Source organism: Rattus norvegicus, chromosome 6 (assembly GCF_036323735.1).
Source record: "Rattus norvegicus strain BN/NHsdMcwi chromosome 6, GRCr8, whole genome shotgun sequence".
NCBI classification, from domain to species: Eukaryota; Metazoa; Chordata; class Mammalia; order Rodentia; family Muridae; genus Rattus; species Rattus norvegicus.
In genome coordinates, this window is record NC_086024.1 from 20,587,929 (window position 1) to 20,609,453 (window position 21,525).

Consider the following 21,525-nt stretch of genomic DNA (forward strand, 5'->3'; position numbering starts at 1 on the left):
CACCTTCCTTACCCTTCAAGGTCAGATGACAGACACCATCCATTTACATACACAACCATAATGGTGAAGTTAAAACCAACAGCTGATTGTGGAAGAGACTCCTGGCATGCTGTATTAACTCTTCCTAAGACATAAATATCTATTCACCCCAAACAAAGCACCAACCACAGAACAAACTAAGACATCCATCAAAGTCCAACTTGATGGACCAGTGAGTTTATCTGCACTTGCAGAGTACAGATGATGTGGATGCTGGTGCCACTTACAGGAGTGTGGGTGAGCCGAAGCAAATGAATCACTAAGTCCCACCCACCCAATCCTGGATGGATACGGCTTCATGGAAAGTACTATGGAGTCCCACCATACATCTTTTAGGCAGCGTGGCTGACTGAGATCTTCTCTCCCTTGTGATTCTTTACGGCTTGTGATGGCTATTCTTGGTTATCAACCTGACTATACCTGGAAAGAATGGAAACCCCACAATGGAAAAGCACACTTGTGTGAGCCTATATAAAGACCAGGAAGAAGGAAGCTTTTGCTCTTTGCTGGCTTGCTCTCATCTCCCTAGCCAACCCATTCCTTTGCTGGCGTCAGAGCATAATTCTTCGGGATTCTGGTGTACACTGAAGACCAGTTAGCCACATGGACTGAACAACTACTGGATTCTTGGGCCTTCTGTTCAGTTCATGGTAGCCATTGTTGGATTAGATTAGCTGAACCACAGCCTATACGTCATTCTAAAAAATACACTTTATAAGTTCTATTACTCTAGAGAACGCTAACTTCTCTAGCCTGGAGGAGGGACCTTGCAAATCTTACAGCTCTGAGAAACTTCCCGATTCTTAGGAGCCTCTGTCCTCCCTTTTAGGGAAACAGCTCCCCCACAATGGGAACCGTAAGGGTTTATTTATACAGAGGGTCCTAGAAGAGAGTGATCAAAGTTGTTAGGAGCTCTGAGCAGTGATTTTTAAGGCCTACATGTCTGCCTAAATGTAGCGAGGAAGAGGAACATGGCCACAGCCCTAGGCTCCTAGCTTTTGTTGCTTAGGGCTTTGGTGGCTCAAGCATCTGCTGTTCACCCTTTCTTTGTGGTCTGTCATCACTGGAGGGCCGTGGGCCAGAAGAAAAAGAACCTGGTTCATATCTCAGCTTTAGGTCCTATGCTGCTGACGTGTATTCAACTTCTTGTCGCTTTGTCTCACAGGTGAGAAGACAAGTCTACATGGCTCAGTGAGTAAATGTGCTTGCTTCGCATACATGACTTCCCGAGTTCAGATCCCTAGCACCCAAGTAAGAAGTCTGGGCAAGGTCACGCATACCTGTAACCCTGGTGCGTGGGGGGAGTGGTGGAGACAGGAGGCTTCGTGGCAGCCGGCCAGCTGAAAAAAGCCAAGCTCCAGACTCAGGAGAGGCACTGACTCAAGGTAAAGAAGTGGAGAGAGAGATGTCCAAAATCATCCTCACAGCTCTACACGGGCATGCATGAGCACTACAACACACACACACACACACACACACACACACACACACACACTCACACACACACTCACACATTCACACACACTCACACATTCACACACACTCACACACACTCACACACACTCACACAGACTCACATGCACACGCACTCACACACACTCACACATTCACACACACACTCACATACACACACTCACACTCACACACACTCACACACACTCACACACTCACATACACACACACTCACATACACACACACTCACAGACTCACATACACACACGCACTCACACACTCACATACTCACACACACTCACATACACACAAACACTTACACACTCACACACACACCAGTGAACAAGAATCTTCTGAAGATGGAAATTTTGGTTTTATTTGAACTGACTGTAGTAGATAATAACACAAACTATATGCGTTTTTTCAAAATCAGCAGCCTAGGCACATCAGCGATGATGTAACCTTTGAGGAAAAGAGGAGCCTCCACCCACTTCATCTCAGGGGAGCGTCTACTTCTAGTGCAAAGTATGTGAGGCTCCAGCCTTCTATGCCCGTGCATCTTGCTACACCTTAGCCAAGCTCCTAGTTAACCACGAAAGCAGGAAAATTGAAATTATTCTGGGTTTTTGGGTCTTACAATTTAAATCACAACATCTCTAAAAAGATAGGTCAACTCTAATGCTTCTAAAGTGATTTTTTTTTTCTTTCTTTTTTTCGGAGCTGGGGACCGAACCCAGGGCCTTGCGCTTCCTAGGCAAGCGCTCTACCACTGAGCTAAATCCCCAACCCCCCCTTTTTTTTTTTGCTTTTTTAAGGTTTGTTTTTAACCGTTGTGGATGTGTACGTGTGGAGGTGTCCCCGGAGGCTAGAAGAGGGTGCTTGCTCCCCTCGAGCCTGGCATGGGTGGACTCTGGTCCTCTGCTCTTCACTGCTCAGCCATCTCTGCAGCTCCGGAGAAGAAGGCTCTGACAGGACAGGGCCCAAAACCCTGCTTGTCCTTCAGTGGCCCTAGGAATGCTTAGGCAGACTGAGGTAGGGGCACAGAAGGGGAACCTGAATTCTCATAGCTCAAGACCTGGTTAAAACTTCTGCGGGGGTAGTCTGAGGTAAAAGAGAAGGCAGGAAAACAGTTCTGTCAAGGAAAGGAAGGCTTGAAGAAAACGGACACAATGGAGCCAGGACGGAGAGGTGGAGCCTATGAAGTCAGGAGAGTCCAGAGGACCACTTCTCTACCAGGAGCAGACCTTAGTGATGACAGAGAACAGAGCTGGTCGTTAGACACAGCCTACAGCCAGCTCTCGGGAAAGGGTATCGGTATTCTAGTTGATTGTTATGGCAGCTACCGTCTGAATGACTTAACACACAGGATTACTTTTAAAGCGAGGCAGATGAGTGGGAACCAGTCTGGCCTCGAACCAGGTCCCATCTTCTGTCTTCTTTAAGCAACGGAGAACTTGAACCAGGTGGTGTGGTTGTACTCCTCTCCAGGCCTCAGCAGTATCGGAGGGAACTGGGGCTGTGACGGGAGATCAGTGGTTAGACCTTACCAGCCATCACGGCTATACAGACAGCCATATGGGGTGTGCCTCTGTCCTAGTGTCTGGAGCAGGGTCTGTGGCCCATGCCAGTGTGAGGACAGTATGTCCCAGATCTGCAGTGAGGAACAGAAAATCTCCCATAGTACCAAGCCTACTTTGTCAAAGACTTGCTACAGGAAGCAATGCCTGGGGTTGGGGATTTAGCTCAGTGGTAGAGTTCTTGCCGAGCAAGTGCAAGGCCCTGGGTTCAGTCCCCAGCGCCGGAAAAAAAGAAAAGGAAAAAAAAAAAAAAAAAAAAAAAAAAAAAAGGAGCCATCTCTCCAGGAAGCAATGCCTGGACTTTCATTCTGGAGTAAGCCACAAGCTTCTTCCTGTGACTGACACTTTGAGGAGGGATGCTCTGAGTAACACCTAGAGAGGAAATGAGGGAACAAGCAGGAAGATCGGAGGGTCTCTCAGCAGAGTGGTTGTGGGCTGGAGAGATGGTTCAGGGGGTAAAAGTGCTTGAGGCCAAGGCTGATGACCTGAGTTTAATCACTGGAACCCACATGAAGGAAGAGAACTAATCCTTGCAAGTCGTCCTCTGACCTCCATGGCTTGTCCCTGCTCAGCCCCCGCTCCCCAAGAGAGTGCAGAAAATGAATGAGGATTGATAAGGAAAAACACCGAAGAAGGATGGTGGTTCGAAACGTGTGCCTCTAACCAGTTTTTTAGCTGTGGATCCTCTGTGGTTGTATATATTGTATACATTGAAAAGCTTGAGTGTTGTGGCCTGCCCTGCTTCCTGTCAGTGGGTCAACGCCACTTTGACAGGCGAGCTTGTAGCTTTACCTGGTTGACTGCATCAGGCCAGTTCTGGGTCTCGAGGCAGAAACCAGAGTGCTTGGGATAGACCTCTCCACTCTTGCCCTTCAGGGTACCATCCAAGAAGTTTCCTGTGTAGAACTGGACGCCAGGTTGGGTGGTGTACACTTCCAGGATCCTCCCACTTGCAGCGTGATGCACCCTGGGGGCAAAGACAAACCAATCTGAGTGGGGAAGAGGCCACGAAACAGCTTTGGGAACAGGGGCAAGAAGGATGCTGGAGGGAAGAACGGGGGACACAAATTCTGGAAGCTTCTCAGGGAAGGCATGGGCTGTTGGCTTTGAGGACCCTCAGAAACAACTTGTCACATGGTCTTGGCCTCTCTGGGGAATAGTAACACAGACTGACCACAGCCAGTTATGGGAGTTGGGGAGGAGCAGCCAGGCTGGAGAGAGACAATCCAATCGTCCTGAGGTTCTTCCCTTGGGATGCTCAAGGTGGATCCCAGGCCCTGTAGTTGTCTGTGAGCACTCTGCCACTGCCACTGAGACGTAGTTCCCAAGGGTGTGACCCAGGCTGCACTGGAATTTAGACCTCTACTTGCCTGTCCTCCCGGAGTTCTGGGATTAAAGGCCTGTGCCCCACCCCCACCCACAGGGTTCCGAAAAGACTGATTAATTGTTTTGGTTTTGGAAGACAAGGTTGTCTCTGTGGAGCCCTAGCTGTCCTGAAATTCACTCTGTAGACCAGGCTGGTCTCAGATTCAGAGATCCTCCTGCCTCTAACTCCTGAGTGCTAGGATTAAAGGCCTGTGCCAGCACTGCCTGGCCTGGATCTGTACTTCTTGTCAGAGGGATGTGAAGGCTGTGTCGCACAGTCTTGCAGCAGTAGGCAAATCACACAGGAAATCATTCAAACAAAGCATGTTGTCGGGCTGCTGGGATGGCTCTGCCCCTACAAACCTGAGAGTACATTTCTGAATTCATTCTCTTTCTCTCTCTCTCTCTCTCTCTCTCTCTCTCTCTCTCTCTCTCTCTCTCTCCCTCCCTCCCTCCCTCCCTCCCTCCCTCGCTCCCCCTCTCCCATCTTCCCCCTGATGCACACTAATAATATAACTTAAAAAAGTTTTTAAAAGCACAATACATTGTCAACCAAGAGGTTGGAGGAAAATGTTTGGGAAGAGAAGGCCCAGGGTCTGACACGGGCAGAAGGCGGGAAGGGCTCCTCGGGTAGGGTGGTGAGGACAGAAGCACGAGCCACACAGGTGCACAGGAGGAAGGTTTCCTGAGCAGGTGGAACCTAAGGGGCCCCTGTTCCTAGAGCTCCAAGGAGAAAGGTCCAGACAATGGAGTTCAGTGAAGGCAGAGGTGACCAGAGCAGGAGATTTGGGCCTTGGAGAATTAGAGAAAATGGCTTATAGGATAGGCAGGGATGGAAGCCAGAGAGGATGCTGGATAAGATGACAGGGAGGAGGTGGGGGGGGGGTGTGGATTCTACAGAATTCACTTATGGCAGGGGACTTCACGAAGATATGGGGTGTGGTATTTGATCTCTGCTCCCATTAGGTGCTATTGAAACCGCCATAGGGAATGTTCCTCAAACAAACAAACAAACAAACAAACAAACCCCAAAAAACAAAAAAAAACTCCCAAAAACCACAAAAAACAAAAAAAACAAAACTAAAGCAAACCAAAACAACAACAAAACCCCTGCAATTTCTTCTCCCAAGTAGAGGCACTAAGAACAAAGTTCCCAACCTTGCACAAAACTTCTTTTCTTTGGACTCCTTCAGACAGAAATTATGGTCGAAACCATGGATGTGGTAACTCTGCAGGTGTTTCCCGAGCTCCACTGGCTTTCTCAGGTCGAAAGCAGTTCCTTCCACCGGAGCAATGACTCCTGGGAAGAAATCGGAGAAGACACAGGTGTTACTACCAGGACCAGAGCTTTATATGTGCTGTCCTGACGACACATCGGTTCTAGAGTCTCAGCCTTCCTTTCAATTTGTAGAAAGGATGGGAGCTTGGATCCCAGGGAGGAGAATGAGTTGTTGGGTTCCCTGGATCAGAATATGCAACTGATTGCCAAATGCAGTATCTGAAACAATATAACACGGACAAGAGGGGTGGGGAGTAGCTCTGTTGGTAGAGGGCTTCCACAGCACACGAGAAACACTGTGCTTAATCCCCAGAAACACGTAAAACTACATGGGAAGTCTACATCGTGATCCCAGCACACAGGAAGTGGAGGCCAGAGGATCAGAAATTCAAGCTGATTGATCCCAGCATGCAGCAGGCAGGGGCAGGCAGATCTCTGTGAGTTCAAGGCCAGCCTGATCTACCTAATGAGTTCCAGGCCAGCCAGGGCCATGCAGAGAGACTGTTTCAACCAAAACAAACAAACAAACAAACAAACAAACAAACAAACAAAACAAACAAGATAGACAGACAGATAGACAGAGATCTTGTCTCTAAAATAAACAAAACCAATAAAAGTACTGAAACAAAAATTCCAAGTTGGGGAGATGGTTCAGAGATGTCCTGAGTTCAAGTCCTCAGAACCTGTATAAACTTGGATTCAGTAGCACTCCATGTTGGCTAAGTTTTTCTACCTTAGAAACCGCTGAGGCCTTTTTATGGTCTCAATTATGGTCAAATGTTTGGCTTATTTTGTTTTTGAGACGAGGTCTCACTATACCTCTTCTCATGCTGGGATCAAAGGCGTGTACCAACCACCATGTCCTACCCATGTTACTGTTTGGGGGCAGTGTCTCTTACTGGCTTGGAACTTGACTAGTCTAGGCTGGCTGGCCTAGTGATCCCCATGGTTCTACCAACTCTGCCTGCCCAGTCCTGTGCCACCATGACTAGCTTTTTTCTGTATATTGTGGAGACATAACCCTCCCACCCCCCATAACCCAGCAGCCTCCCTATTCCTTTTTGGGAGAGCCACCCCTGCCTCCTTTTTCAAGATTCTTAGGTTTCTAGCCCTTTGAATAGAAGGGAAAGGAACCCGCTTCCCAGCAGGTGGCGCCAGAAACACTCGAGCAAGCACATCAGCTGTAGATGTGCCAGTCAGTCCTCTGCATCCTGATTAGTTCTGGGAGAATTTGCAGTTAATTCTGAATCTCAAAGGCCAAATCCTAGATGGTGGGGATCCACTGGGTACATTTTTTTTTTTTAGCATTTAAAATATAGACTTCCAAAATAAGATTTTCCCTTCCTTCCTTCCACCCTTCCTTTTTCTTTCTCTCTTTGTTTCTTCCTTCTCTCTTTCCTCCCTCCCTCCCCGCTTCTTTCCTTTCTTTGCTAAATGAGAAGAAAGAAGTCATATGGTTCAAGCCCCCCTCCCCCCTCCCTGGCTTTTCAAGACAGGACTTCTCTGGGTACAGCTTTGAAAGCCCTAGAACCCATTCTTTAGGTCAGGCTGGCACCAAACCCAGAGACCCACCCACCTCTGCCTCCCAAGTGCTGGGATGAAAGGCGTGCACTGCCACAGCCCAGCCTAATCTTTTTTTTTTTTCATTAATATGCTGTCATGTGTTTCACAGGCAGCTGTGTGGAGATTATGAAAATTTGTCCCTTAGATTTACCATGTCCTTGCAATTTTTTTTTTTTAGATAGGTGGGATGTCCTTTTCTGTGACTCCTACCACACTCTGGTAAAGTCTAACTCGTTACTTAAGAATTTTCCCATGGGCTAGAGAGATGGCTCATCAGTTAAGAACAAACCAGCTGCTCTTCTAGAGAACCCGGGTTCAATTCCCAGCATGCATACCAGCATCACAAAATGTCTGTCAATGTCAATTCCAGGGGCTCTGGTATCCTCTTCTGGCCTCTGCAGGCACCAGGTATGCATATGATGTACAAACATGCAGGAAAAAAAATACCCGTACACATACCATAGGGAGCCTCTAAGTCACACATGGTGATACACACTTGGGATCTTAGGATGAGGCAGGAGCATTGCCCTGAGGTTAAGGCCACCCTGGGGTACAGTGCAACAACAGGAAACACCAACAAACAACAGGGAGAAAAACGGAGTCATCTGTAATGTGGTGGTGCATGCTTGTAAGAGCAGCCCGTGGGGACTGGGCAGGAGCATTTCCGGTTTGAGATCAGCCTGAGTGACATAGTTTAAAAACACAAAGCTGGGCATAGTGGATCTCTGTGAGTTCGAGGCTGGCCTACTGGTCTACGTACTGAGTTCCGGAACAGCTAGAGCCACACACTAGAGAGAACCTGTCTCAAATATCTACATTTACAAAACAACAGAAGTCAGAGTACTGTGTGAACCATCGAACAGCATCTCTCCTGGGAGCACTCCCGCACATTAGATATTTATGTTACGATTTGTAACAGTAGCAAAATTACAGGCAGACTGAACCTTCCTTCCTCTTTGTTATCATCAGACAGACTTACTCAAACATTTACTACACTACTGGACTACAGCTAGCTTCCCGCCTCTTCCGAGGGCAAGTTCTAAAAGGGCAGGAGCAGTTTCCTGTCCTCCACGGCCGCCGGCCTGAGCTGGAACCTTTGCTTGATGAAAAAGCTAAGCTGCTGGAAACCGATGCTGGAGAACAAGAGCCACCGTGAAGGCGGCAGCAGTCTGTGACAAAGAACAAAAAGTCCAGATGGCTGTGTGAGTTGCCTCAAGCAGACCCCTCACTTTGCAGAGACGCTGACCCAGATGCTAACGGGACTTGCCCAAAGTGATATATCTCAAAGCCTCCCAGTGTCGACGACAGCCCTTCCTGATGCACTGCGATGTGTCTGCCATGGTGACAGCACCCTCCACCCTCAGCTCCCCAAGTCGTCTTGGTTTTTCTAAGACTCTGGAAAATGAACAAGTTCTTTTGACTTCAGTTCATCTGCATATATGTGTTTCTGCTTTGTGCTAAGAATAGAAAGGAGACGCCAATCACACTTTGAGCAAAGCCAAATGTGCAGAAAATGAAAATGAAATGGAACACATGTCCACAGACAGGATGCCATGTCATGGTTCTAATCTGAAAGCCACCAGACCCACCCATCTTTGTCCGTCTGTCCATATGTCTGTCCACCTATCTAGTGTGCTTTCTGAAGAGGATCCGTATCCTCCCGATATGGCTAGGCGTGTGTTAAGGTATGAGCCCCAAAACTTAAGCCTGGTGGTTGGTGACCTCTGACCTGAAAACGTTGAGATTCAGCTCGAGGGCACAGGAGTGATTTGACTAATCCTGCTTCCTCCTTCCACCAAAGCCTGAGGACAGACACACAGCAGTAAGGATCCCTCACAGGCTGTTCATATGGCTACAGGATAGCAGCTGTGGTGAGTGCGGGCTGCCTCAAACAGCTTGGGGCTTGCTGGAAAATTGCAAGAGGAGGGAGAAGAGACAAAGTTGAGAACGTGTGCAAAGGGGTGCTTTTCAGTGATGAGTTCCTGACCTAAGCTAATGCAGGGTACAGGTGGAAATGAGGTCATAAGTGGGTGGGTGAGTAGCAGAACAAAAGAGCAGAAGGATCAAAGGGCCACAGGTTCTTCAGGTGCTGAAGAATGATGGTCTCTGAGAGACCAACATCCTGAAGTGTGGCCACAGAGGGCTGCCATGGGAGGAAACCAGTCAGACCCAAGATAGTCACAGTGAGCAGGTGAAGAAGACAAGAGGGCGGTGGGGTGGGGCGTGGAGTGGGGACAGGATACGGCCAGTGTACACTGAAACAGCCAAGGTTGGCGACAGGAATGGTGCTGGAGTGACTGTGATCTAGACATGAGGGCGTGTGGACAAAGTCAACAGAGGACTCATGGACATGCCACTCTAGCCGCAGCATCTGCATTGCACTTCCTGAAATTTGTAAGAAGTGGATCTGGTCACTGAAGACAGAGCTTTCTGACAAGGCCAGACTCCGTCACCAGGAGTCAGTCTCCCTCTTCCTAATTGCTGACAAAGCGACAATTATTCACTCTCTGATAGTGAAGAGAAAGCTCACGGCTCTTCTGCAACCCATCCGCCTTGACCTTTCTCATCTCACTGAGTGTCTCACACTCAAGTCTTATGATAAGGAACATTGTCTTTCTTCCTGACTGTGGTCAACTGCACCCTGGTCTACTCCCATCCCTTGTGTGCCCTTGCTGACATGACACTGACACCCTTCAGGGACAGCTGACTGCTCTTTACTCTTTGAACTTGCATGAGCCTTAATAACCGCCTCAAACAACAGAGCTGCTGGTGTGTGATTCCTGAGACACAGTCATGAAATATAAAATGGCTTCAGCCTAGGCTGCTCTCAAGACATGTGCTCTAGAAGCCCAGCCACCATATCATTAGGAAGATTGAGTCATACCGGGGGCTCCCAACCAAAGGCCAACGCCAACAGTCAAACAAGGAAGGAACGTCTTCAGATGCTTGTGTGCCAGCTCTGACCTTTGCTGGAAGCCCAAGAGAATGACTTGCCTTAGAGAAAATTTCATATAAGCATTGCCTATCAATAAAAAAGCCAATGGCCAATGAGCCGAGGCAGGAAATAGGAGGTGGGACCCTGGCAGGAAGAGAGAGAGTTCTGGGAAATAACATGAGAATAAAAGGAGATGTAGAGAGAAGAGAGAGAGGAACTGAGGAAACTGCACATAAACCAGCAGGTAGATGAACTCAGGGAAATGCTGAGAGAGAAAGAAGCGGGCTGGGGTTGAAGAGACGTGACTAACCGCGTGGTAGATATAGGAAAGTTTGAATGGGTTAAATAAATTATGAGCTAGTCAGGGAGTGAGCCAAAGCTTATGGCCCAGACGAGTCGTGGCTTATGGCCCAGAATCTAATATATTTTAACAATTGTCCTGTCTAACAGGAACAACTAGACAATAAATGAGTGCATTGGGATGATTTATGTAGCAGTAGCTCCAGTAATCGCTCCAGGATGTTTTTGTCTCTGGGCACTGACTGACAAGTCCCTATGGAGGCCACGCTTCCTCCATCTTCCCTTTTGCACACTGTCTTTAAGTGCCTTCAGGAGAGTGTGAACCAGAAGCATGGATCCTTGAGAACACTTCTGGATGGGGCTTGGGGAAACCAAACACAGGGCTTCGCTGATCGCTTAAGTGCTCAAGGACCTGAGTTAACCCCCAGAATTTATATAAAAAAAACAGCTCCAGGAAGATGCAGAAAGGGAGCTGTTTGGAGCTCACTGGCCAGCAAGCCAAGCCAACTTGTGAAGTTCCAGGCCAGTGAGAGATCTCACAAAACAAGAAGGATGGAGCCAAAGGATCAACGGCTGAGCTTATCCTGTGGCTTTTGAGCGCATGTGCATACACACAGACAGGAGTGCATTTTTGAGTCCAACTCTTTTTTTTTTTTTTTTTTTTTGGTTAAACTGACCTTAAGAAGCCTAGAACCAGATGGCAGAGACAGACTTACAATATCAACTTTTACAGGGTTGTGGAGATGCCATGATTGTGGGATTCCAGTGGGCTAGCAAAGGTTTTGTAGTGGTGTGACAGGACTCTAACCTTAAGTGATGAGTTGGGATTGAGGAGGGACCGGAGATGTTGACACAGGAATAGATTTCTGCTTCCTATGAACTTATGCTTGGGACACAAGCTAGACACATTTATATACTATGACACAGATCCTAAGAGATTCCGAGCTCTCACAATTGGGGGTGTAAGTAAAAGACATATGAAATGGAAATGTGGGGTTTTTGGAAAGTCAGATGGTGCTTTGCTGGGGCAAACTTGTGAAGGAACATTTTGCTGAAGCAGACACAGGAGAGAGGCTGTGCAGCTAAAGCAAGCAGAAAGGACACGTGATGAAAGATTCATTGCTAACAACACACATGTATTCGTCTACCTTACATTACAGAGTTGAGCTACATTTGTTAGGACTCTATAGACAGAAAACTTCTGGTGGTGTGCTTCAGTTTCTTGCCGCTTCGGTGGACTCAGGCTGATTGGCAGAGTGAGGTCAGCTGAGACAGATGCACATGCTGAGGCAAGACACATGTTTGTGGCAAGACATGTGATGTTTGGAGGGAGTATAAAAAGGACTCCATGGACAGTGATGGAGGCTGGGCTTGGCTTGCTGGTATAGCTAGCTGTGCAGTGCTTGTTGGTCTCTGGTCTTCGCTGATCTTTGATTAGCTGAGTGAGGTACAACTGACTGCTGACTCCTGCTGACTCCGGCTGAGGCCTGGCTGTCTCTGCTAGGTAGTGCAACTGCTGCTGATTTGGGTTTGCTATTCCAACTTTACTGAACTGGACTGCTAGGGAATCCATGAAGTGTTTGCGAGTGGATAGAGCTGCCGCTGCTGACCTGTGAACTGAACTGCCGATTTCCTGATAACACAGACAAGAGCTGCTCCAAAGAACCTTTCTAAACAGGTCCACTTCCCCTGTATCCTTTCTTTTCCACTGCCTCTCAAGGGTAGTGGGCTACAAGGGAGGTTAAGGCATTTAGGAACTAATGTTAGAAATAGGTTTTGAGGGCTGGAGAGATGGCTCAGTGGTTAAGAGCACTGATTGGTCTTCCAGAGATCCTGAGTTCAATTCCCAGCAACCACATGGTGGCTCACAACCATCTGCAATGGGATATGATGCCCTCTTCTGGTGTGTCTAAAAAGCTACAGTGTTCTCATATAAATAAAATAAATTTTTCTTAAAAAAAAAAGTTTACCTCCTAAATAAAAAAGTGGTAACTTTTAGAAATAGGTTTTGAAAAAATGAAAGTTATAGACATAAGAAACAGGGTAAATGGTAACTTGCTTCTTATGAACTCTTGATCCAAAATGGGCCACAGTGAAATAGTTGTGTGCTTTCTCTCTGTGTGTGTTTATTAGCATTGTCCTGTACATATATGCTATGGCATGCATGCACCCCTTCCTACCCCATCACAGACTTCAATTTCCCCATTTATAAGATAGAGCTAATGTGGGCATCTACTTGGCACACAATAGCTTGTTTTGTTACATACATGCGTGCACACACATATACGGTAAAAGGAGAGTGTCAGAGCATGGCCAGTTTCATTTAAGAATAGGATATTTCTGTTCTGTTTTTCACTTTCCACTCTCCATTATTTAAACATTTAGAGCAATGGGTTTTAAACTGTGTGCTGAATCATGAATTCCCTGGAGAATACTGAAAGAGCTACAGACTTTCTCTCCAGTACAGCGCATATGCACATTCAGAAGGTCCCCAGGACTTCCTAAGCCCAGCTGTACCTCCCTCGTTAAAGATCCCTGGCCTGCAGACTGGAGAAGACAGACTTCCTATCCAACGAAGCATCACAGAGCATGCTGCCCTCCCCTGATTGGATGCCAAGATTCACAGATGGAATGCTGCAGTTACATCACCAGGCATTGGTCAGGGAACTAGTCAGGGGTATATTGGCTTATTTCCACTAACAGCAATGCAGCAAAGACTCCAGATACCACATTAGGGCCTCCTGCAACACTTACAACCCCTCCATTTTCTACCAGCACATATAACAAACACACAAAGGCAGAGATGCTTAACTCAGTGTGAGCAAATCAACAGCTTTCAGGAATGGTAGGGAAATGAAGCATTGAAGAAAGCAGGACTCGTTCCTAATGACAACCACCAAAGCGGGGCCAGATAGGGCTGCAGAGGCCAGGTGAGTGACCCTGGAGCTTGATGGGTATCAGAAGTTATAATCATCGGTAGCCGTTAACCCCAGTTCCCTGGAGTATCCTGCTCTCTATCTGGCAGTCAGACTCCACAGAACAAGTGGTCTGGACAAACAATTGTCAAAAAGATTTTTATTCTGTAAGTGCTTTCCTTGCACCCATATGTGTTCGCCTCACATGTGCCTGATGCCAGTGGAGGTCAAAGGGCAGTCGGATCCCCTAGAACTGGAGTTACAGATGGTTGTAAGCCATCATGTGGGTACTGGAAACCAAACGTGGGTCTTCTGCAAAAGCAACGAGTGCTCTCAACCTCTGAGCCATCTCACCACCCGCCCACCTTTAAAATTTTTGTGGTGATAACTCAGTAGCAAAGGTTGTCTTCAACTCAAACTTACCAACTTCCTGCCTTAGATTCAACGGGTGGTGGTGGTACATGCCTTTAACTCAGGAGACAGAGGTAGGAGGATCTCTGAGTTTGAGGCTGAGGCTACACAGAGAAACCCTGCCTGGGGGGAAAAAAAGTATGATTTTCATATCCAGCTCAGGTCTGCAATTGTATTTATCCAAACGTTCTTCCTTTTTAACTGAATTTTATTTTTATGTGTAGAGGTATATTTGCCTGCCTATTTGTCTGTGTACCACATGTGCCTTTCAAGTTCTTGGCTTCCTCAAATGAAGCACAGGTTGATACTTATTTGAAAGGGTTGTTCAGGGGTTGAGAAGCCCTGAATGGATCAAGTACGCATCTAGCCTGGGACATATGAGGCAGTTTCAAAACAAGTAAACAAAGAAAAGAATATCCAGGGTGTGCTATAGCTGTGATACCAGTGATACCAGCCAGGCACACACACATTTAATCTCAGCACTTGGGAGGCAGAGGCAGGCAGATCTCTTAGAGTTTGGGGCCAGCCTGGTTTTGTTTTATTTTTTGTTTGGTTTGGTTTGGTTTTTCAAGCCAGGGTTTCAGTGTACGGCTCTGGCTGTCCTGGAACTTGCTCTGTAGACCAGGTTAACCTTGGACTCAGGTTCACTTGCCTCCGCTTCCTGATTTGCCACCACCACCCAGCATAGACCAGCTTGGTTTAAGTGGCAGGTTCAAGGCCAGCTGGAACTATACAATAAGACTCTCCCCAGAACCAAATATAAATAAATATTAAAAAAGAAAAAGCCAGGCGGTAGTGGTGTAAACATTTACTCCCAGCACTCTGGAGGCAGAGGTGGATCTCTGAGTTCAAGGCCAGCCTGACCTACAGATTAAGTTCCAGGACAGCCCGGGCTACACAGAGAAACCCTGTCCTGAAAAACCAAGAAAAAAAGAAAAAAGAAAGGCCTTTCCAATACGTTGACCCAGTGGACAATGAACAAAGCAGCGTCCATTCCCAGAGACACCCGGTTGCTCTAGAGCTCTGGGATCCAGATGCTGGACAGATAAATAGGTGATGACTTCCAACTGTGACACCCAGGATTATTGGGTTGTGAGACAAAAGTAGTGAAGCAGGTTGTCGATTTGGGGAATACTCTGATATCTGGTTATTTTTTTCCCTCTTTCTTTTAAAACTTTTAATTGTGAGACGGAGTCTCACATAGACCAGGCTGGCCTTGAACTTGTACAGCTGAGAAGACTTTGAACTTTCCGAATCCTGCCCTTACCACTTGTGCTGAGATCACAGGTGTAGCCACCACGACTGGTTTTAGGCGGTATTGAGGATGGACCTGAGACCTCATTCATGCTAGACAGGCATTTCTACCGACTGAGCCTCGTCCTCACCTGTTTCTGTTTTAATAGCATTTTCAGCTTGTCTTATTCAAGGAGACCACTGGCTGAATGACATTTGCTGGAGACTGACCTGAGGAACACACGTTTAGTGACAGAGCCCAGTGTCCATTGATGGAGCACAGAACCCACTAATTGCGTGCTGGAGGGAGGAGGGAGAATACAGGGAACTACGAACCGTTGGAGACCATACAGGAGCTGGGGAGGGCAAAAGAAGGGGAGAAATAGTGCCAAAATGAGAAAGAAACATAGGCTCTTGCAGGCTAGTTGGAGCTTTGTGGAGGCGCTGGTAGGTAGCTGCTTGGAACGAGACCCAAGGATCACCAGCCGCAGGACATGCCTCACCTGGGGGCTTGTGAGAATCATGGAACCAGTAGCTCAAACCAGAGAATACGGAGGCAGAATCTGTATTTAACGAGCTCCCCAGTGATTGGTATGCACGGACCTGAGCGCTGATGCGCTGCTTACACAATGAAAAAAAGAGCGAGGGAGAAAAGCTCGGCTGGAGTCTGGTCTCCATGGGGACGGCCCAGCTGTGCTTGCAGCCCAGCTGCTCCAATTACGTCTGTCTCTTTAGCTGCTCGAGGTGAGAATAGTCAGATTTGCATAAGGAGGCCTGCGGTGATGGGGCTCATGGGCACAGGTATTCGTCTGATACCTAATTAAGTCATCTTGGTAAGTCATCTCCAGAATGGCAGTTATTTTAGGAAGCAACATAAAGAGGATGATAATGAAAAGTAACAGCCTGGGTGGGAATTTTTTACTTCATTCCAGCAGTCGGCAAGGGAAGCATCTTGGGACTTTTCTGTAGAGGTAACATTTCACAGATCCCGAGGTCCCAACGCTCTTTGGCAGTTTTCTCTGCGCTCTGGTTGTGTTCGTGACGTCATCCCGATACTGCGTGGGCGGGTCCCGCTCTCCCCAATCCCTTTTCATTCCACTGAGCGCTTTCTGATTTTTGCCTCTGACTCACAGTGGGGGAGGGTGTTGCTTCCAGATATGACTTGACATCCACAGCAGGAAGGGCTGTGCCACGCCGCAGGTCGCTTTCAAGTGAGAGGGCAATTCTTCATGGTTAACCCCACATAAGGCATTTTCATGACAGTGTTTTTCCATTTTAGACTCCCATCAGCACCGAGGCCACGGATTTGCTACTAAGTAATAAGTTAACACTCTGCAGTTGCCCTCTGCCCAGCTGTGGCCTCCAGGCCTTGTGGCTGTGTCACAGGCATGAGGTCCCAGATAGGTCTAGACTCCTCCAGGGACTGCCAGGTCCCTGGTTCACTGTATCTTTTTTTCCCCCATCCTTCACAGTCTTTGATACTTATGAAAGACCCCTTGTCTACGGCCTGAGCTGCTGGCTTAGTGACGTTCCTTGACCTGTCTAGCACTCTGACCTCCTGCCCTTTGATCTGACCAAACCCTAACTGTGGGCCAATCCACCTTCTTTGTCCCGACTTCTGAAAGAACCAGGAGAAAATTCACAGAAGTCCGACTGAGGCTACACACATTTGGGGTCTTCATCAGTTGGATTCCCCCGAGTTCTCCTAGAACCACGTCAGTTCTCGAGTGAACTTCCCTCTCCCTTACAACCTGTGGTGCCCAGCTTCTCCGAGATGCCCTCTCTCCTCTTCCCTGCCTCTTCCATTTCTCATAGGCTGCTGAGGATAGACAGACCTCCCCCAGCCCCAGGCCTCGAGGGCTCCACGTTCAAGCTACCTTACCGCTCGCAGGCTCACACTCTCTGGCCCTCTTCACTTTCTGTCAATCGTTCATGTTCACAAACCGGCCCCTGCCCTGACCATGCTGTCAGGTGGGGTTAGCCAGGACACAGTCTCCCCTGCTCTCCGCTTGGTCATCTTCCCCACATCCTTTGCTGGGTACCTCTCGTGCCTAAAATATGTGTGGCAGTTTCCTTGGGCTCCCTTGAGTTTGCTCTCACACTGATGCTTTCTGCATTCTGAACCCACGAGTTTTGCTCTACGAAGTGCACATGCCGTTCTGTATCTCTACCCCTCTTCTCTTTCCCATTACCACTGTCACATGCTTGACCTGGACACCCTACGTCCAGCTTCACCTCATACATTCTAAGGCTAAACCCACTACTCTCTTAGCTCCTCTCTGTGCTTGTCCCTGCACTTGTAATCCCATTCTCGTTCTGCCCCCCTCTCTGTCCTCCTCCACCCCCCCTCCTACCCTATCTTCATTTCTACTGCCCAGGGGCCACTCGAGAAACAACCTCAGGTCAACACCTCAGGTGTCCATCCATCTTGGTTTGTTTGTTTGGTTTTTGGGGGTCACGTTTTCACTGTGTAGTCCTAGTTGCCCTGGAACAGGCTGGGCATAGAGATCTGCCTGCCTCTGCCTTCCAAGTGCTAGAACCAAAGGTGTGTGCCCCCACCATCCAGCCCATCTTGGTTTGTGGAGACAGTGTCTCTCACCGGCCTGGGGTTTGCAGACGTGGCTAGGCTGGCTGGCCAGAGAGCTCCCGGGATCCTACTGTCTCTTCCTCCTCAGTGTGGGGACTATAGGTATGCTGTACCAACACACAGCTTTTTGTACGTGGGTTCTGGCCCTGGGACTCAGGTCTGCAAGCATTCGATTGCACTAATTCTCCAGCCCCGGCTGCCTGATTTTACCTCCTAAATATTATAAAATTCCCTTCTTCCAGCTGACCCCGACCTTAGGTCCTCCTTACTTCTGACTTGGACATTGAGTAGCTTCTCAACTGGTCTCTGTCTCCAGTCAAGCCCCACCCTTACACTTGGCGAAATGGTATTTCTAGGCTGACAACTGTGTGAGGTCAGTCTCCTGGATTAAAACACTCCAAAGACCTCCACGAGGTCTAATGTGCAAGCAGAGCCCTTCTCTCTGGTGCTGACCCCGGAAGAGCATGAGCCAGCAAGTGAACAGCCTAAAATTCCCACTCTATGGGGCTGGAAAGTCAGCTCAGCCGTGAAGAGCACTGACTGCTCTTCCAGAGGATGCTGGTTTAATTCCCAATACCCACATGGCAGTAATTCTAGTACATCTGTCTATAATTTAGTTCCAAGGGATCTGACACCTCCACACAGACATGCGTGCAGGCAAAACATCAATGCACATAAAATAAAAATAAATTATATATTTAAAAACTTTCCACTCAAGTCCTTGCCTTGCACTAAAGTCCATTCCTACCCTACTTCAGCATTCCACGTTTTGATTACTTCATTCTTTTTTTAAAAGATTTATTTCTTTATTATATATAAGTACACTGTAGCTGTCTTCAGACACACCAGAAGAGGGCATCAGATCTCATTACAGATGGTTGTGAGCCACCATGTGGTTGCTGGGATTTGAACTCAGGACCTCCGGAAGAGCAGTCAGAGCTCTTAACCACTGAGCCATCTCTCCAGCCTACTTCACTCTCTTTATTTGTGGATTCGGAGACACTGAAAAACTTCTCAAAAACAGCCTCGCCTCTGGCTCAGTTAACACCACAAGTATTAATGTCTATCACAACTCAAGCCACATTAGATTCTTCTACTCCAGTATGACCAAGTCTTAGGTTGTATGGAAGTCAGTAGACACCATTATGAACCTGAGATTGCTCTGGAAACTAAGTCAGCTTCTGTTGCGCCGTTCAAGGCCCATTATCCCTCAGCCTCTTTGGAATAAATGACCCTGAGAAGCTCTACACGCCCTTGTTGGACCTGTGGGAGGGGGAGGCATGAGTGTTAAATCAGTTCTCTGTGGGTGGTGATCAGAGCCCTAGCAAATAACTTCCATGATGACAAACTCACGTCACGTGAGCCTGCAATTTCCACAGGAAGTACATGGAGCCTGGCCGAGTGCTTTCTTCTGAGCTATCTTCCTGCCAGATTTCCAGCAGGCTGGCTCATGCTCGCCAGTCTTGTAGCAGTGGGTGATGTGTTTTCTAGCAGGAAACACAGGTAGCTCTGGGAGCTATCTTGGAAGCTCACAAAGCTGTTCTTGGATCGTCTTGTGGAGAGGTCCTCAGACATGTGTCCCTGTGGGAAGCATCACTGCCATCAGGAAAGGTCCCTGGGTCCTCGGTGACCTCCTGGCCTGCTGTTTAGGCAGAACCTGCCCTAGAACAAGCAGCTCTAATGCCATGGGCCTATTTTTTTTTTTATAGTGTCACTGCTTTATTTATTCGTGTGTGTGTGTGTGTGTGTGTGTGTGTGTGTGTGTGTGTGATATTGAGTATATATGAGTGTAGACACAGTGAGCATGTGAAATTCAGAGGAAAAATTTCAAGAGTCAGGTCTCTCCTTCTACCATGTGAACTGCAGGACTCAAACTCGGGTCATAAGGCTTGGTGACAAATGTCTTTACCCATCTTGCTAGCCTTTTCCCTATCACCTACCTACCTACCTACCTACCTACCTACCTACCTACCTACCTACAGGCTTTTGCTGTGCATCTGGAGATCTGGAGCTGCCCCTGAACTTCTTGCTATATATCAAACTTGCAGTAACACTCCTGCCTCAGCTTCCGGAATGCTGGATTACAGGTGTGTACCACCAAGCCTAGCTTAGTGGCCGTCTCACACGTATTTTATTTTTATGAGTATGTTTCCCCCCCTGCACGCATGTCTGTGGATCGGATCCGTACACTGCCTGCAGAGACAAGAAAGGGGCAACAGATTCCCTGAAACTAGAGTTACAGCCAGTTGTGAGCTGCCACTCGGGTGCTGGGAATTGAACCTGGGTCCTCTGGAAGAGCAGCTAGTGCTCCCATTGAGCCATCTCCTCGGCCTTTCCTGTACTTCTGGGACGGCAGCCTCTCTTGATTGAGGACATAGCCTGTGCTACAGACACTGCTATCCACTCCCAATGTTGGCGGAACTTGAGCAGATGGTCCAGCATTACTCTCCTAGGTCTGACACAGTCCCTTGCACACAGTAGGTAATTGTTATCGCCTGGAGAAACTGGAACATGAAGTAATCGGAGCTGCAGGCTCGGGGGTGACAGCTGACACATGCTGTAGTTTCTGCTTCCAGAGTGGACCAGCGTGCTCGTCGGTTCTATGCCTGAGTGCCCAGGCCTGAATCCTGCCGTGACCGATGGGCCAGGGACGGCCATTCCATGCACTGGTTCAAGCAGGAACAGTAGCCGCTCTCCTCTGAGCCATTCGCTGCTGCTGTATCTCTGGTGGAATTTGGGGGGGGGGACATCGGTTTCCTTGGTGTGCCACCACACTACTTTAGCTCACCCACTAGCTGTAATCCAGAAGTGCAGCCATGATGAACTGGGCAAAATAAAATAAAACACCCAACGCCACCGGAAATTCCTGGACAGGAAAACACTATAGCTCTTCCCAGAAGGTGGACTTCCACCCAGGAAGGCAGCCATAGCCTGCCATTACCATGAGAGAGGAGAAAAGGGAATCTCGGTGCAGACCCAGGTGGCTCGGCCAGTTCACACAGGACCCGCCACGGGCCCTTAGGAGCTCCTGGATCCCTAGTGCTCCTTCGTAAGATTTCCAGACACCAGGCCACCAGGCCAGAACACTTAAGCTAACGTTCCATGTGGTCCTTGGGACAGGATGTCAGAGTTCAGCCCTTCAGATCTTCCATTTTGCTGCACGGAAGGTACAGGTGGGACTTCCGGGTCCCAAGAGGAAAAGGAGATTCAAGGAGAGAGGAGGATTTTTCCTGCCATGCTTTGGCAGAAGAAGGTTGTAATCATGTAAGGCCTTGGGGCAGCTAGGGCCTACGGCCTCCACTATGGGCAGGCGGATGGCCAAAGATGTGGGCAGGGGCCTATCTGATCCAAGCCACCAAGTTTAGTTCGGAAGGAGAGACAGAGATAATAAATTGATAAGGGCGCACATTTCTAGGTGGGAGGTATTTGCACAATTGCTAGTAGGCAAGTCCTAAAGTAATAAAACTGAGTATCTTTTATCTATGGATTCAACAGACTAGGGTGGTAACCACTCCCGGAGCAAGGGGCGTGGGGGTGTTGGGGAGAAGCTGGGTTGTGGCTGATTGCGAGCAATCCTGGAGCTAAGCTGGGTGGGAGCCGGAAAGGAGAAGGGGGGGAGGGGGAGGGGGAGGCAAGGGAGAGGAGGGGGGGAAAGAGAGCTCGAGAGAGGGGGGAGAGGCAGAGACAGAGACAGAGAAGCTGGGTTGGGGCTGATTGCAACCAATCCTGGACCTAAACTGGGTTGGACAAAAATGGAGCCGGGAAGGGCTAGAGCACGGCAGCTCCCCGACAAGGCCGTAGAGTGTTTTTAAAACTACATGTAACACCAGACCTTACCAAAACCCTGCACAGGAAACAAAGCTGCATT

The 21,525-nt window shown here is 48.3% G+C and overlaps 1 protein-coding gene across 4 annotated transcripts in view; it reads right to left on the reverse strand.

Moving 5' to 3' along the window:
- Positions 1–1,846: 1,846 nt before the first annotated feature.
- Galm (galactose mutarotase) overlaps positions 1,847–21,525 on the reverse strand; it is a 51,742-nt gene continuing 32,063 nt past the window's right edge. For 2 of the 4 annotated variants that reach the window (NM_001007704.1, XM_063261826.1), the window contains exons 5-7: positions 5,593–5,734; positions 3,862–4,036; positions 1,847–3,008 (exon numbers count right to left, since the gene is read on the reverse strand). In NM_001007704.1, coding sequence (NP_001007705.1) covers positions 2,931–3,008; positions 3,862–4,036; positions 5,593–5,734 — 395 coding nt within the window. In that variant the 3' untranslated portion in view covers positions 1,847–2,930. Of the gene's footprint in view, positions 3,009–3,861; positions 4,037–5,592; positions 5,735–21,525 lie in introns of those variants that run through there. The other 2 variants (XR_005505503.2, XR_005505502.2) reach the window with 2 other exon arrangements.